The sequence below is a fragment of the Pocillopora damicornis genome, chromosome 14 (genome assembly GCF_964200805.1).
Source record: "Pocillopora damicornis chromosome 14, jaPocDami1.2, whole genome shotgun sequence".
NCBI classification, from domain to species: domain Eukaryota; kingdom Metazoa; phylum Cnidaria; class Anthozoa; order Scleractinia; family Pocilloporidae; genus Pocillopora; species Pocillopora damicornis.
The window spans coordinates 5,622,501-5,634,618 of record NC_142683.1 but is presented as its reverse complement, the minus strand read 5'-3'; the positions used below and the strand labels follow the sequence as shown (position 1 = coordinate 5,634,618).

General features: G+C 36.8%; 3 protein-coding genes and 1 long non-coding RNA gene across 4 annotated transcripts in view; 3 read left to right on the top strand and 1 right to left on the bottom strand.

The window, feature by feature from the left end:
* LOC149034150 (uncharacterized) overlaps positions 1-12,118 on the bottom strand; it is a 95,216-nt gene that overhangs the window by 80,580 nt on the left and 2,518 nt on the right. The window lies entirely within an intron of this gene.
* LOC149034152 (small cysteine-rich protein 8-like) lies at positions 3,013-4,047 on the top strand. Its single transcript, XM_089193492.1, has 4 exons — positions 3,013-3,156; positions 3,255-3,387; positions 3,480-3,618; positions 3,833-4,047. Exons 2-4 carry the CDS (start codon positions 3,261-3,263, stop codon positions 3,840-3,842), a joined length of 276 nt encoding a protein of 91 aa, XP_089049618.1. The 5' UTR covers positions 3,013-3,156; positions 3,255-3,260; the 3' UTR covers positions 3,843-4,047.
* Positions 8,025-9,044, top strand: LOC149034151 (small cysteine-rich protein 8-like). Its single transcript, XM_089193493.1, has 4 exons — positions 8,025-8,156; positions 8,255-8,386; positions 8,479-8,617; positions 8,831-9,044. The coding sequence occupies exons 2-4, from the start codon at positions 8,260-8,262 to the stop codon at positions 8,835-8,837; spliced, it is 273 nt and encodes a 90-aa protein (XP_089049619.1). The 5' UTR covers positions 8,025-8,156; positions 8,255-8,259; the 3' UTR covers positions 8,838-9,044.
* Positions 8,026-12,118, top strand: part of LOC149034149 (uncharacterized) — a 17,956-nt gene continuing 13,863 nt past the window's right edge. The window contains exon 1 of the long non-coding RNA XR_016182841.1: positions 8,026-8,155. This is a non-coding gene — a long non-coding RNA (uncharacterized LOC149034149). The remainder of the gene's footprint in view (positions 8,156-12,118) is intronic.

Below are 12,118 nucleotides of genomic sequence, written 5' to 3'. Positions count from 1 at the left end.
CATCATGATGACACCTATTGTAGTCTCACGTGAGTAACTTTGAGACGCGGTTTAGAAGAACAGTATCGGTTGTTTGACGCCAGCTCGGCTCATTAGGTTCATAATTAAAACATTGTGGTATACAAACATGCACTTACGCCAAATAACTTTGAGCTTTCACAATGACACATTCGATCTGTCATATGCTTAAATTAAGGCAATAGCTGACAAAAGATAACCGAGTGAAACTACCCGTTACTAAGATACCTAAAAGTTTTTACTTTGAAAATCATGTACTTTTTCTTCCATCCAATGTATTTCTTTACTTCACCTTTACACCACACTACTATTAGCTTCCACAAACACATCCGGTGTAACAATGGATGTTAATTTGATCCACTCCGCACTGATTCACGAGAGGGCTTTGGCTCTTTCTAGAATTTTTACATTCACGCAAATTATTCTATCAATAGTATAACTACAGAACAGTTTAAAATAAAACTTGCTCTGAGCAAACTTACAACCTTAACGATATAGTTGTCTCCGTGTGAACTTTATGATTAAAATAAAAACAGAATTTGGCTGAGAGACAGTCGATATTTGCTGGTCTAACGATCTCACTGTTATTTTATACACAGAACGCAATTTGTTTCATAGAACCAATTGAACTTCCACAATCTTAAACACTCCGAAGGTACCCGGGCATTAGATGAAATAAGGGTAAAGCTTAATAAGGCTCACGGATAAAGTTATAAACAGATCATCTTGAACTTTCACTGAATGATTCAAGGAAGACACGCCTCGTTTCATTTTCAATTGCAAAACATAGGCATTGGAATTTTAAAGAAGTTCTACCCTGATTTGTGCACAATTTCATTTTAGGGTTAAAATTTGATGAACTCTTCAGAAACGAGACTCAATATCTTTTTTTTATTATTTTGTTTGCTACTGGAGCTTGATTGAAATAGAAATAACTGCTCTAACGCGGAGCAGAAGTCCCACTATCGAGTACATAAAATAGCACAGAACACTTGTTAACAACTTTGGAAGAAAGAGCAAAGCGTCGTTCGGAAGTAATTATCACAGACACCATAACACAAAGGGAAGTATTGAAATAGTAAGAGAAAACAAGCAAAACAGACCAATTAAGAATTCCAACACAAAGAACCTTTGAATAAATCCATTATTTTACATGGGAAAATAATTTATTTTCAAACTCCTTAAAAGTTCTGCAAATATCTTCACTATTTGACAAACTGACTGGTCGGGTTTAATTGGTAGTCGGGATTAATCATTAGAGTGCCAAATTTTAATTCATTCACTTGGCGTCGATTCAAATTGCTGGAAACTTTGTGATCACAATGTGTATCTCAAAAGTTTAAAACGAAGGTTCAGAAGTCTTCCTGTTTGAAAGCTTGGTAGTTTGTTGGATAAATCTTCCTTCTCCGGCGGGAAAACAAAATAATGATCAATAATCGGGCAATATAATTTGAAAATGAGCAGTACGCCTCGTGAATGATGTGACATAAATACCTGCCAGAGGGAAAAACCACTCAGTGGAAAAATAACGAAAAAAAAAAAGCACAGTTTGACTTATAGTAGTCTCACGCCAGTAACTTTGCGACGCGGCTCTTGAAAACTGCGTCGGCATTTTGGGTTCACAAACAGAAAAATAACTGACGCCATACATGTTTCAGATTTTATACAAATTTATTTGACACAAACTAAAGAATCCTGATTTGGTTAAATTAGCCTTATATCCTAACATTTGCATCGAAATTCCTGTCCTGTTTCTATTGGCCAGTGGACTTCATTACTTGATGTGTGCACATTTGGTACTCTCAGACTTTTCATTACATATTAATGTGATCCACATGGGATTAGTTTATGGAGGGAGTGAGGAGGTATAGTCTTCACATTAGAGTCTCGGCTTCAGAAAGAAATGGAAATGAGGTTTTTTTGCCTCCATTCATTGAAATTACAAAATGGATTACAGCAGGGGCTCACTTATCTATCTTCCACAGCTGGACTTTGACGATCCAGAAAAATTAAAACCCTGAGAATGTTATTACTAGGTCATGCATCCCACTGAATTCCACTTTTTTACAGTTGATCAGTCACAGTGTCGTTAATCATTTGTAGTTTTGACAACATTACACAATGAAAAGATTCTTAAGTTGCTTAATATAAGTTTCACTTGGTTAACCCTTTTATTGCAACTGTAACCAACAATAAATTTGCAAAGCGAGACACGTATCAATATATTGGCTGTTAAAAATATGAAACAAATATTGATGGAAAACGCGAGTCTGTTACGCAATCAGCCCTTGTCGAAAATATATTTACAAAACCTCCGATCATTTCGCACAAAAAGGGAAAATCCCTTAAAGACGTGCTTGTGAGAGCAAAATCATAATTTGAAGGCGATAATGCGACGCGACCACAAAAGCCACATGGGGAGTCCTTGCCGGTCTGTATTTACCTTTATTCTCATGTTAATACACATTTGATATAAAATCCTCGAAATGAATGGAATATAGTTCGGACTTAGCTTCCAAAGTCTCAAACTCACTGAAATAAGTTGACATGAACTTAGATAAAAACGTTGATAACATGTTGTGTAGAACTTTCAAATAGTTTAAAATAGACAGACACTGTTTCCTTTCATTCCAATGATAATAATATAAAAAAAAAAATTAATGAATGGCCGGGGGGGGCTTACACTGGTATCTGTGTTCGTTTTGAGGTTGAAGTTTGAATTTCACAACAATGAGACCATGCACTTTCATTCTGTTCAAAACCTTGGACTTAACTGGTAGAGACATTTCTCACAACCAAGGGAGCTGCAAATGGAACATTCTTTTGGACTGATTATGTCAGCAGACACTTAGAGTGTCGCTTAAATGCATCTAGGCTGTCAATTTCAACAGACGCATTCATTGGAGCAGTTGACAGGTGTTGTAAAAGGACGCCCCGTGAAAACACTGACAAACAAAGAAAGACACTCAAGTACTCAAGCAAACAATGAACTTTAAGCCTCTTTGATCAGATTGATAACCGTCTTATAGCTTTGCACATATCTTCAGTGCACCAGAAACTCATTGCATCTCGTACAGTGTGGTTCATTTGACGTACAATTATTTATAAAATCTTGTGCGACTGCAAACTCGAGCGAAAGTAAGAGAGGCAGTTGTTATTTGTTCTTCTCTCGTTTTCCAGTCGCTTTTGCTTTATATCAGTACATTGTTTTTTACTCATTGGTTTTTGTCTTTCAGGCAATCATGGCTGCTTTGTTTCGTTTGTGTTTGATCTTGGTTTTGTTGGGAGCTGTTCAAGTACTGGGTGCACGACGCGGCCAAAGTCACAGACATATGAGCCGTCTGCATTCTTATTTCAAGCGTCAGCATGGTGAGCTTTTGGCTATTAATCAAGTGAAGTCAAAGATTTTTATAAGATTAAGGGTTTAAGACATAAGGACCTCTTCCTATTTTTGCTTTCAGTCGTCATCTGTGGCAGTATTCCCGGCAGCGGAATGTGTGTAAAATACACTGAGCCTTGCCCTCCCTTCTCCAATGAGGAATGTAGAGATCACCTATGTCCATACGGCTCAGGAAAGCGCTGCTGCTGCCCTGGTGCAGGGTAAGTATATAATAATTTGTATACCTGTTGGACAGTTTTATATATGATCCTGACTGTAAAGTTTCGTATCACTTCGCTTATATTCTTACATACACTGAAGGTTCCCCTCGCATTTTCAACGTATCAGTGATGTGATTATTTCTGAAGAAAATATACACATGTGTGTGTCTTTTTAATTGTCTCTCTAAATAACCCTTTTTTCCTTTTTTTCCAGCAAACGATAAACCTTTTTGATGATGAGAATGTTGCCTGGTTGGCTTTCCAACTGTAGCGACAAAAAAACGAGTAGCAACGATAAATGCAGATGAATTGAAGCTGGACAAAGCGGAATCTCTTCTTAGAATGCAGTCACTTTTAAACTGTTTCAGAAGGGAAAGAGCTTTTCCACAACTAGTGATAAAAAATAAAAGCATTTTTATTGCATATGAATGCTTGTCTGTCATCTTTTCTTTCATGAAAACTATACTCCAAATATAACTCTTGCCGACGAAACGTAAATTATTTGTCTGTTGGAAGCGAAACACATGTTCAAATATCCCTTTGATAAATTGAATGCTATCAGTTTAGTGGGCTATTGAAAAGATACATTTTTGTATTTTAATCAGGCCCTGGTTTTTCGAAGGATGGAACACGCTATCCACTGAATAAATCTCAATGTGACAGATAGCGTAGCGGAACTAGTCCAAGATCTTTTTCTCTTACACACGTGCATAAATGTGTACTTCCTTAAAGCAAGATGCGCAAATATTCATAGCGCTGATAAATCATGTGACTCATGAGCTGTCTTTCGAGAAATACGTGTTTGTTTTGGCCGTTGTTTTGAATTAATGTTTTCAAAGAAATGAGACCTTTTATCATTGAAAATCCAATTTAAAGTGACTTATTATGGATTGTAAATATTCCGAATAAAAAAATAAAACTGCATTTTAAAGACAAGTCACCGAAATTCAGTTTTTAACTTTAGCTAAGATGTGTCACAAAGGTTATGATTAGTACATATTACTGATAAGAACACTCGATGAACACCCAACAAATGATTGAGTGGATGAGACCTGAATCAATCTAGGCTAGTCTTTGGTTCTTTGAGCATGTGAATTTAAAACATAAAATCCTCCATTCAGTCAAGAATACGGCTTATGCTGAATTCTAAGATTCTGAACACTGCACCGTCACATCATATTGTCTTTTCTCAGCCGCCTTTCATCTTTAAGGCATAGTAAGTTGTTGGAGAGAAAAGAAAATCGACACTAATGCAATCCAATTTGAAAACCTTCTAAGCCACTCCTTAATTGATGATGTAGCACAACAATTAATCCCTTGTTAAAGAAAGAGTCTTTCAATAGAAAGGTTCAAGAAAAAAAGCATCATGATGACACCTATTGTAGTCTCACGTGAGTAACTTTGAGACGCGGTTTAGAAGAACAGCATCGGTTGTTTGACGCCAGCTCGGCTCATTAGGTTCATAATTAAAACATTGTAACATTGTGGTATACAAACATGCACTTACGCCAAATAGCTTTGATTTTTCACAATGACACATTCGATCTGTCCTATGCTTAAATTAAGGCAATAGCTGACAAAAGATAATCGAGTGAAACTACCCGTTACTAAGATACCTAAAAGTTTTTATTTTGAAAATCATGTACTTTTTCTTCCATCCAATGTATTTCTTTACTTCACCTTTACACCACACTACTATTAGCTTCCACAAACACATCCGGTGTAACAATGGATGTTAATTTGATCCACTCCGCACTGATTCACGAGAGGGCTTTGGCTCTTTCTAGAATTTTTTCATTCACGCAAATTATTCTATCAATGGTATAACTACACAACAGTTTAAAATAAAATTTGCTCTGAGCAAACTTACAACCTTAACGATATAATTGTCTCATTCTGAACTTTATGATTAAAATAGAAAACAGAATTTGGCTGAGAGACAGTCGATATTTGCTGGTCTAACGATCTCACTGTTATTTTATATACAGAACGCAATTTGTTTCATAGAACCAATTGAACTTCCACAATCTTAAACACTCCGAAGGTACCCGGGCATTAGATGAAATAAGGGTAAAGCTTAATAAGGCTAACGGATAAAGTTATAAACAGATCATCTTGAACTTCCACTGAATGATTCAAGGAAGACACGCCTCGTTTCATTTTCAATTGCAAAACATAGGCATTGGAATTTTAAAGAAGTTCTACCCTGATTTGTGCACAATTTCATTTTAGGGTTAAAATTTGATGAACTCTTCAGAAACGAGACTCAATATCTTTTTTTTTATTTTATTTTGTTTGCTACTGGAGCTTGATTGAAATAGAAATAACTGCTTTAACGCGGAGCAGAAGTCCCTCTGTCGAGTACATAAATATCACAGAGCACTTTTTTTACAACTTTGGAAGATTGAGCAAAGCGTCGTTCGGAAGCAATTATCACAGACACCATAACACAAAGGGAAGTATTGAAAAAGTAAGAGAAAACAAGCAAAACAGACCAATTAAGAATTCCAACACAAAGAACCTTTGAATAAATCCATTATTTTACATGGGAAAATAATTTATTTTCAAACTCCTTAAAAGTTCTGCAAATATCTTCACTATTTGACAAACTGACTGGTCGGGTTTAATTGGTAGTCGGGATTAATCATTAGAGAGCCAAACTTTAATTCATTCACTTGGCGTCGATTCAAATTGCCGGAAACTTTGTGATCACAATGTATATCTCAAAAGTTTAAAACGAAGGTTCAGAAGTCTTCTTGTTTGAAAGCTTGGTAGTTTGTTGGATAAATCTTCCTTCTCCGGCGGGAAAACAAAATAATGATCAATAATCGGGCAATATAATTTGAAAATGAGCAGTACGCCTCGTGAATCATTGATGTGACATAAATACCTGCCAGAGGCAAAAACCACTCAGTGGAAAAATAACGAAAAAAAAAGCACAGTTTGACCTATAGTAGTCTTACGCCAGTAACTTTGTGACGCGGCTCTTGAAAACTGCGTCGGCATTTTGTGTTCACAAAAAGAAAAATAACTGACGCCATACATGTTTCAGATTTTATAAAAATTCATTTGACACAAACTAAAGAATCCTGATTTGGTTAAATTAGCCTTATATCCTAACATTTGCATCGAAATTCCTGTCCTGTTTCTATTGGCCAGTGGACTTCATTACTTGATGTGTGCACATTTGGTACTCTCAGACTTTTCAGTACATATTAATGTGATCCACATGGGATTAGTTTATGGAGGGAGTGGGGAGGTATAGTCTTCACATTAGAGTCTCGGCTTCAAAAGGAAATGGAAATGAGGTTTTTTTGTTTCCATTCATTGAAATTGCAAAATGGATTACAGCAGGGGCTCGCTTATCTATCTTCCGCAACTTGACTTTGACGATCCAGAAAAATTAAAACCCTGAGAATGTTATTACTAAGTCATGCATCCCACTGAATTCCACTTTTTTTACAGTTGATCAGTTACAGTGTCGTTAATTATTTGTAGTTTTGACAACATTACACAATGAAAAGATTCTTAAGTTGCTTAATGTAAGTTTCACTTGGTTAACCCTTTTAATTTTAAACAATAAATTTGCAAAGCGAGACACGTATCAATATATTGGCTGTTAAAAATTTGAAACAAATATTGATGGAAAATTCGAGTCCGTTACACAATCAGCCCTTGTCGAAAAAATATTTACAAAACCTCCGATCATTTCGTGCGAAAAGGGAAAATTCCTTAAAGACGTGCCTGTGTGAGCAAAATTACAATTTGAAAGCAATAATGCGACGCGACCACAAAAGCCACATAGGGAGTCCTTGACGGTCTTTCTTTACCTTTATTCTCATGTTCATACACATCTGATATAAAATACTAAAAATAAATGGAATAAAGTTTGGACTTCGCTTCCAAAGTCTCAAACTCACTGAAATAAGTTGACGTTAACTTAGATAAAAACGTTGTTGATGTATGAAGTCATGATAAGATATTGTGTAGAACTTTCAAATAGTTTAAAATAGACAGACACTGTTCCCTTTTATTCCAATGATGATAATAATAAAAAAAAATTAATGAATGGCGGGGGGGGGGGCTTACACTGGTATCTGTGTTCATTTTAAGGTTGAAGTTTGAATTTCATAGCAATGAGACCATGCACTTCCATTCTGTTCAAAGCCTTGGACTTAACTGGCATAGACATTTCTCACAACCAAGGGAGCTGCAAAATGGAACATTCTTTTCGACTGATTATGTCAGCAGACACTTAGAGTGTCGCTTAAATGCAGCTAGGCTGTCAATTTCAACAGACGCATTCATTGGAGCAGTTGACAGGTGTTGTAAAAGGACGCCCCGTGAAAACACTGACAAACAAAGAAAGACACTCAAGCAAACAATGAACTTTAAGCCTCTTTGATCAGATTGATAACCATCTTATAGCTTCGCACATATCTTCAGTGCACCAGAAACTCATTGCATCTCGTACAGTGTGGTTCATTTGACGTACAATTATTTATAAAATCTTGTGCGACTGCAAACTCGAGCGAAAGTAAGAGAGGCAGTTATTATTTGTTCTTCTCTCGTTTTCCAGTCGCTTTTGCTTTATATCAATACATTGTTTTTAACTCATTGGTTTTTGTCTTTCGGGCAATCATGGCTGCTTTGTTTCGTTTGTGTTTGATCTTGGTTTTGTTGGGAGCTGTGCAAGTACTAGGTGCACGGCGTGGCCAAAGTCTGAGACATATGAGCCGTCTGCATTCTTATTTCAAGCGTCAGTATGGTGAGCTTTTTGCTATTAATCAAGTGAAGGCAAAGATTTGTATAAGATTAAGGGTTTAAGACATAAGGACCTCTTCCTATTTTTGCTTTCAGTCGTCATCTGTGGCAGGATTCCCGGCAGCGGAACATGTGTAAAATACACTGAGCCTTGCCCTCCCTTCTCCGACGAAGAATGTAGAGATCACCTATGTCCATTTGGCTCAGGAAAGCGCTGCTGCTGCCCTGGTGCAGGGTAAGTATATAATGATTTGTATACCTGTTGGACAGTTTTATACATGATCCTGACTGTAAAGTTTCGAATCACTTCGCTTATATTCTTACATACACTGAAGGTTCCCTTTGCATTTTCAACGTATCAGCGATGTGATTATTTCTGAAGAAAATATACATATGTGTGTGTTTTTTTAATCGTCTCTCTAAATAACATTTTTTTCCATTTTTTCAGCAAATGATAAACCTTTTTGATGATGAGAATGTTGCCTGGTTGGCTTTCCAACCGTAGCGACAAAATAACGAGTAGCAACAATAAATGCAGATGAACTGAAGCTGGACAGAGCGGAATCTCTTCTTAGAATGCGGTCACTTTTAAATTGTCTTAAAGGGAAAGAGCTTTTCCACAACTAGTGATAAAAAATAAAAGCATTTTTATTGCATATGAATGCTTGTCTGTCATCTTTTCTTTCATTAAAACTACTCCAAATATAACTCTTGCCGACGCAACGTAAATTATTTGTCTGTTGGAAGCGAAACGCATGTCCAAATATCCCTTTGATAAATTGAATGCTAGCAGTTTAGTGGGCTATTGAAAAGACACATTTTTGCATTTTAATCAGGCCCTGGTTGTTCAAAGGATGGAACACTCTCTCCATTGACTAAATCTCAATGTGATAGATAACGTTACTTGATGTTTTGATGACATTTATGCACTAAGTAACGGTTTCTCCGTTTGGTAGCGGAACTAGTCCAAGATCTTTGGCTCTTACACACATGCATACGTGCATACTTCCTTAAAGCAAGATGTGCAAATATTTATAGTGCTGATAAATCATAAGTGACTCATGAGCCGTCTTTCGAGAAATACGTGTTTATTTTGGCCGTTGTTTTAAATTAATGTTTTCAAAGAAATGAGACCTTTTATCATTCAAAATCCAACTCAAAGTGACTTATTATGGATTCTAAATATTCCGAAACAAAATCTTGAAATTAGTCTCAAAATTGCATTTTAATGACAAGTCACCGAAATTCAGTTTTCAACTTTAGCTCAAATGTGTCACAAAGGTTATGATTAGTACATATTACTGATAAGAGCACTCGATGAACACCCAACAAATGATTGAGTGGATGAGACCTGAATCAATCTAGGCTAGTCTTTGGTTCTTTGAGCATCTCAAGCGCACTGAAATTAACGGACAAGAACTTAAAATAACGGAATATGGATGCATGTAGTATATGCTATGAAATACGGTACACAACTCTCAAATAACGCATTCTAAGAAGACTCATTATATTTCCTTTTTCGGATAAATGCAAGGACATTTTATGAAATTATTAGCTCACTTTTGAGACTAGACTTTAATGAAACTGCATTTTAAAATTATGCAACTCTGTTCTTTAGCGAATATGCTATTAAAGGATCTTTCGAATTAACTCTTCCATGGAAAAGACGATGCGAGTGCAACTCATAGTTTTGTGTGGGAAGTAAACTTACAGTTTCGACACTCATCAAACACGATACGGGATACTCAGATCAAAACTCGAAAGTCTCGGCAGCTACTAATATTAACAGCCCCGACACCAATGCAAACTGTGCAGTTCCTTTGGGCATGGAAGAAAAAAAAGCCTCTTGAATAAGTCACAATATTTCCATTTTTTTTCGATCCCCAAGGGTTCAATTCATTAACGGGTCTTAGATTACAATTTCGGTGTCGCCAAAGTTAAAGCTGTGTTTGTTTTGTCTCAAGCATTCTAAAAGAGTAGGGTGAGAAAATAGCGAGAATGTACTCAAATACGGAACACAAAGTAAATTGCATCGGAAAGATTGGAAATAGCGCGTTTTAACTTCAAAGACAACCTAATTGAAATCTTTAATAAAGTTGGCGAAAGTACAAATTGTCCTCAATAATATTAATTGGGAATTTTCTATTGTTAGTTTCTTTGCATTTTCTCATGGATAGGATCGATTTCAGTAAGAAAAATCTTCAGTGGAAAAACTGTTACCGTCGCAGACTTAATTTCACTCTGTTTAGAAGCGTTTGGGTGAGATAACCATAAATATCTTTCGACGGAAGTCACTCGCAAGAAAAAAAAATTGGAGGGTCTTATTTGAAGAAACACCCGCTTCGCAGCAATAGCTGTTGACTTAAAATTGCCATAAATAAACAGTTAACATTGAAAAGTCAGCTAGTGTTTGATAATCCTACGAGTACATCTGAAGGCTGAAATAACAAACATTTCGAAAGGAAAACGAAAGAAGAACTGATTCCTTTGAATCCTTCAGTTTACAGTGCACTTCCTTACGATGAACAACACCTCGTCTCCTTACTTAATCTGCATCAATGCGGAAATTAAGAATGGATTTACAAATTGCACTAAGAGCAATGCAACGGTTTCCCTTCCTATCATAAATATTGCAAATCAAGCTGTGGCTCAAGAACCGCTAATTTCAACGGTTTTCAAAGTGCTGGCCTTGGTGATTGTCATTATACTTTCGCTTGTCGGGAATTTTCTCACAATCGGCTCAATTTATCAAAACGTGAACAAGCGGATGCGAACTCTGAGTAACTACCTGATTGTGAATCTCAGCACTGCTGATCTGCTTATTACTATATGTAATATGCCTCGAATGATACTTATTCTCCTGGTGGGTTTTGAGTGGCGCATCGGGGGCAACTTTGGACTTCTCCTCTGCAAAATAACTAGCACTGTTCCTTTACTATCTTTGCTCGTTTCCACATCGAGCTTTGTGTTCATCGCTTTGGATAGATTCTTTTCCGTATTTTTTCCGCTGCGACGCCCCATGACCAGAAATGTTATGGTTGCAATAATCGCCTTCACATGGATTCTTCCATGCTGCAGTTATTCTTTGCTATTCCACTACGCAACACTGAAAGATATATACGGAAAGACATATTGTGTCACTTCTATCCAAACAGATCTCTTGAAAACCCCAGAATTATTTCGTACCTTCTTTATCCTCGATTTTATCATCATGTCTGGAATTCCAATCGCTGCTGCCACAACTTTTTACACAGCTATTGGGCTTAAAATGTGCACTCGAGTAACCCCTGGGATTCAAACAGCTTCCAATGCCGCCCGGAATCGTATGGTCAGTCGTAAGGTGATATCTATGCTCGTTGCGGTCCTTATAGCATTTTGCATTTGCTGGATACCAACCTGGGCTTCCTTGGCCTGTCTATATTTGCCACAAAGGGGATTCTGCAACAGTTATGACTTCTTTTACTTCAAGTTTTTCATGTCATACTTTAACAGTGCGGTGACGCCTTACATCTACCCTGTCTTTAATCAGAACTTCCGTGAAGGATATCTGTACATTCTGAGGCAAATTAGTGGGAGGTGCTGTTTTTGGAAGATGTGCCGTTGCTGCAGTTATGCTCAAGTGCTCCCTCAACAGGAAGAAAAGCCATGCACAACTTCTAGTAGAACTGAAAGATTGTGTTTGAACACAACTGAGCTGTGATATTAAAAAAATCGATAGGATTACTTCGGGATGCTT

Bases quoted from the DNA above. Each gene is read 5' to 3' on its own strand.
- LOC149034152 (XM_089193492.1), top strand. From the start codon at position 3,261: ATGGCTGCTTTGTTTCGTTTGTGTTTGATCTTGGTTTTGTTGGGAGCT. The intron at 3,388-3,479 runs GTGAGCTTTTGG...TTTTGCTTTCAG, and splicing joins TTATTTCAAGCGTCAGCATG to TCGTCATCTGTGGCAGTATT.
- LOC149034151 (XM_089193493.1), top strand. From the start codon at position 8,260: ATGGCTGCTTTGTTTCGTTTGTGTTTGATCTTGGTTTTGTTGGGAGCT. The intron at 8,387-8,478 runs GTGAGCTTTTTG...TTTTGCTTTCAG, and splicing joins TTATTTCAAGCGTCAGTATG to TCGTCATCTGTGGCAGGATT.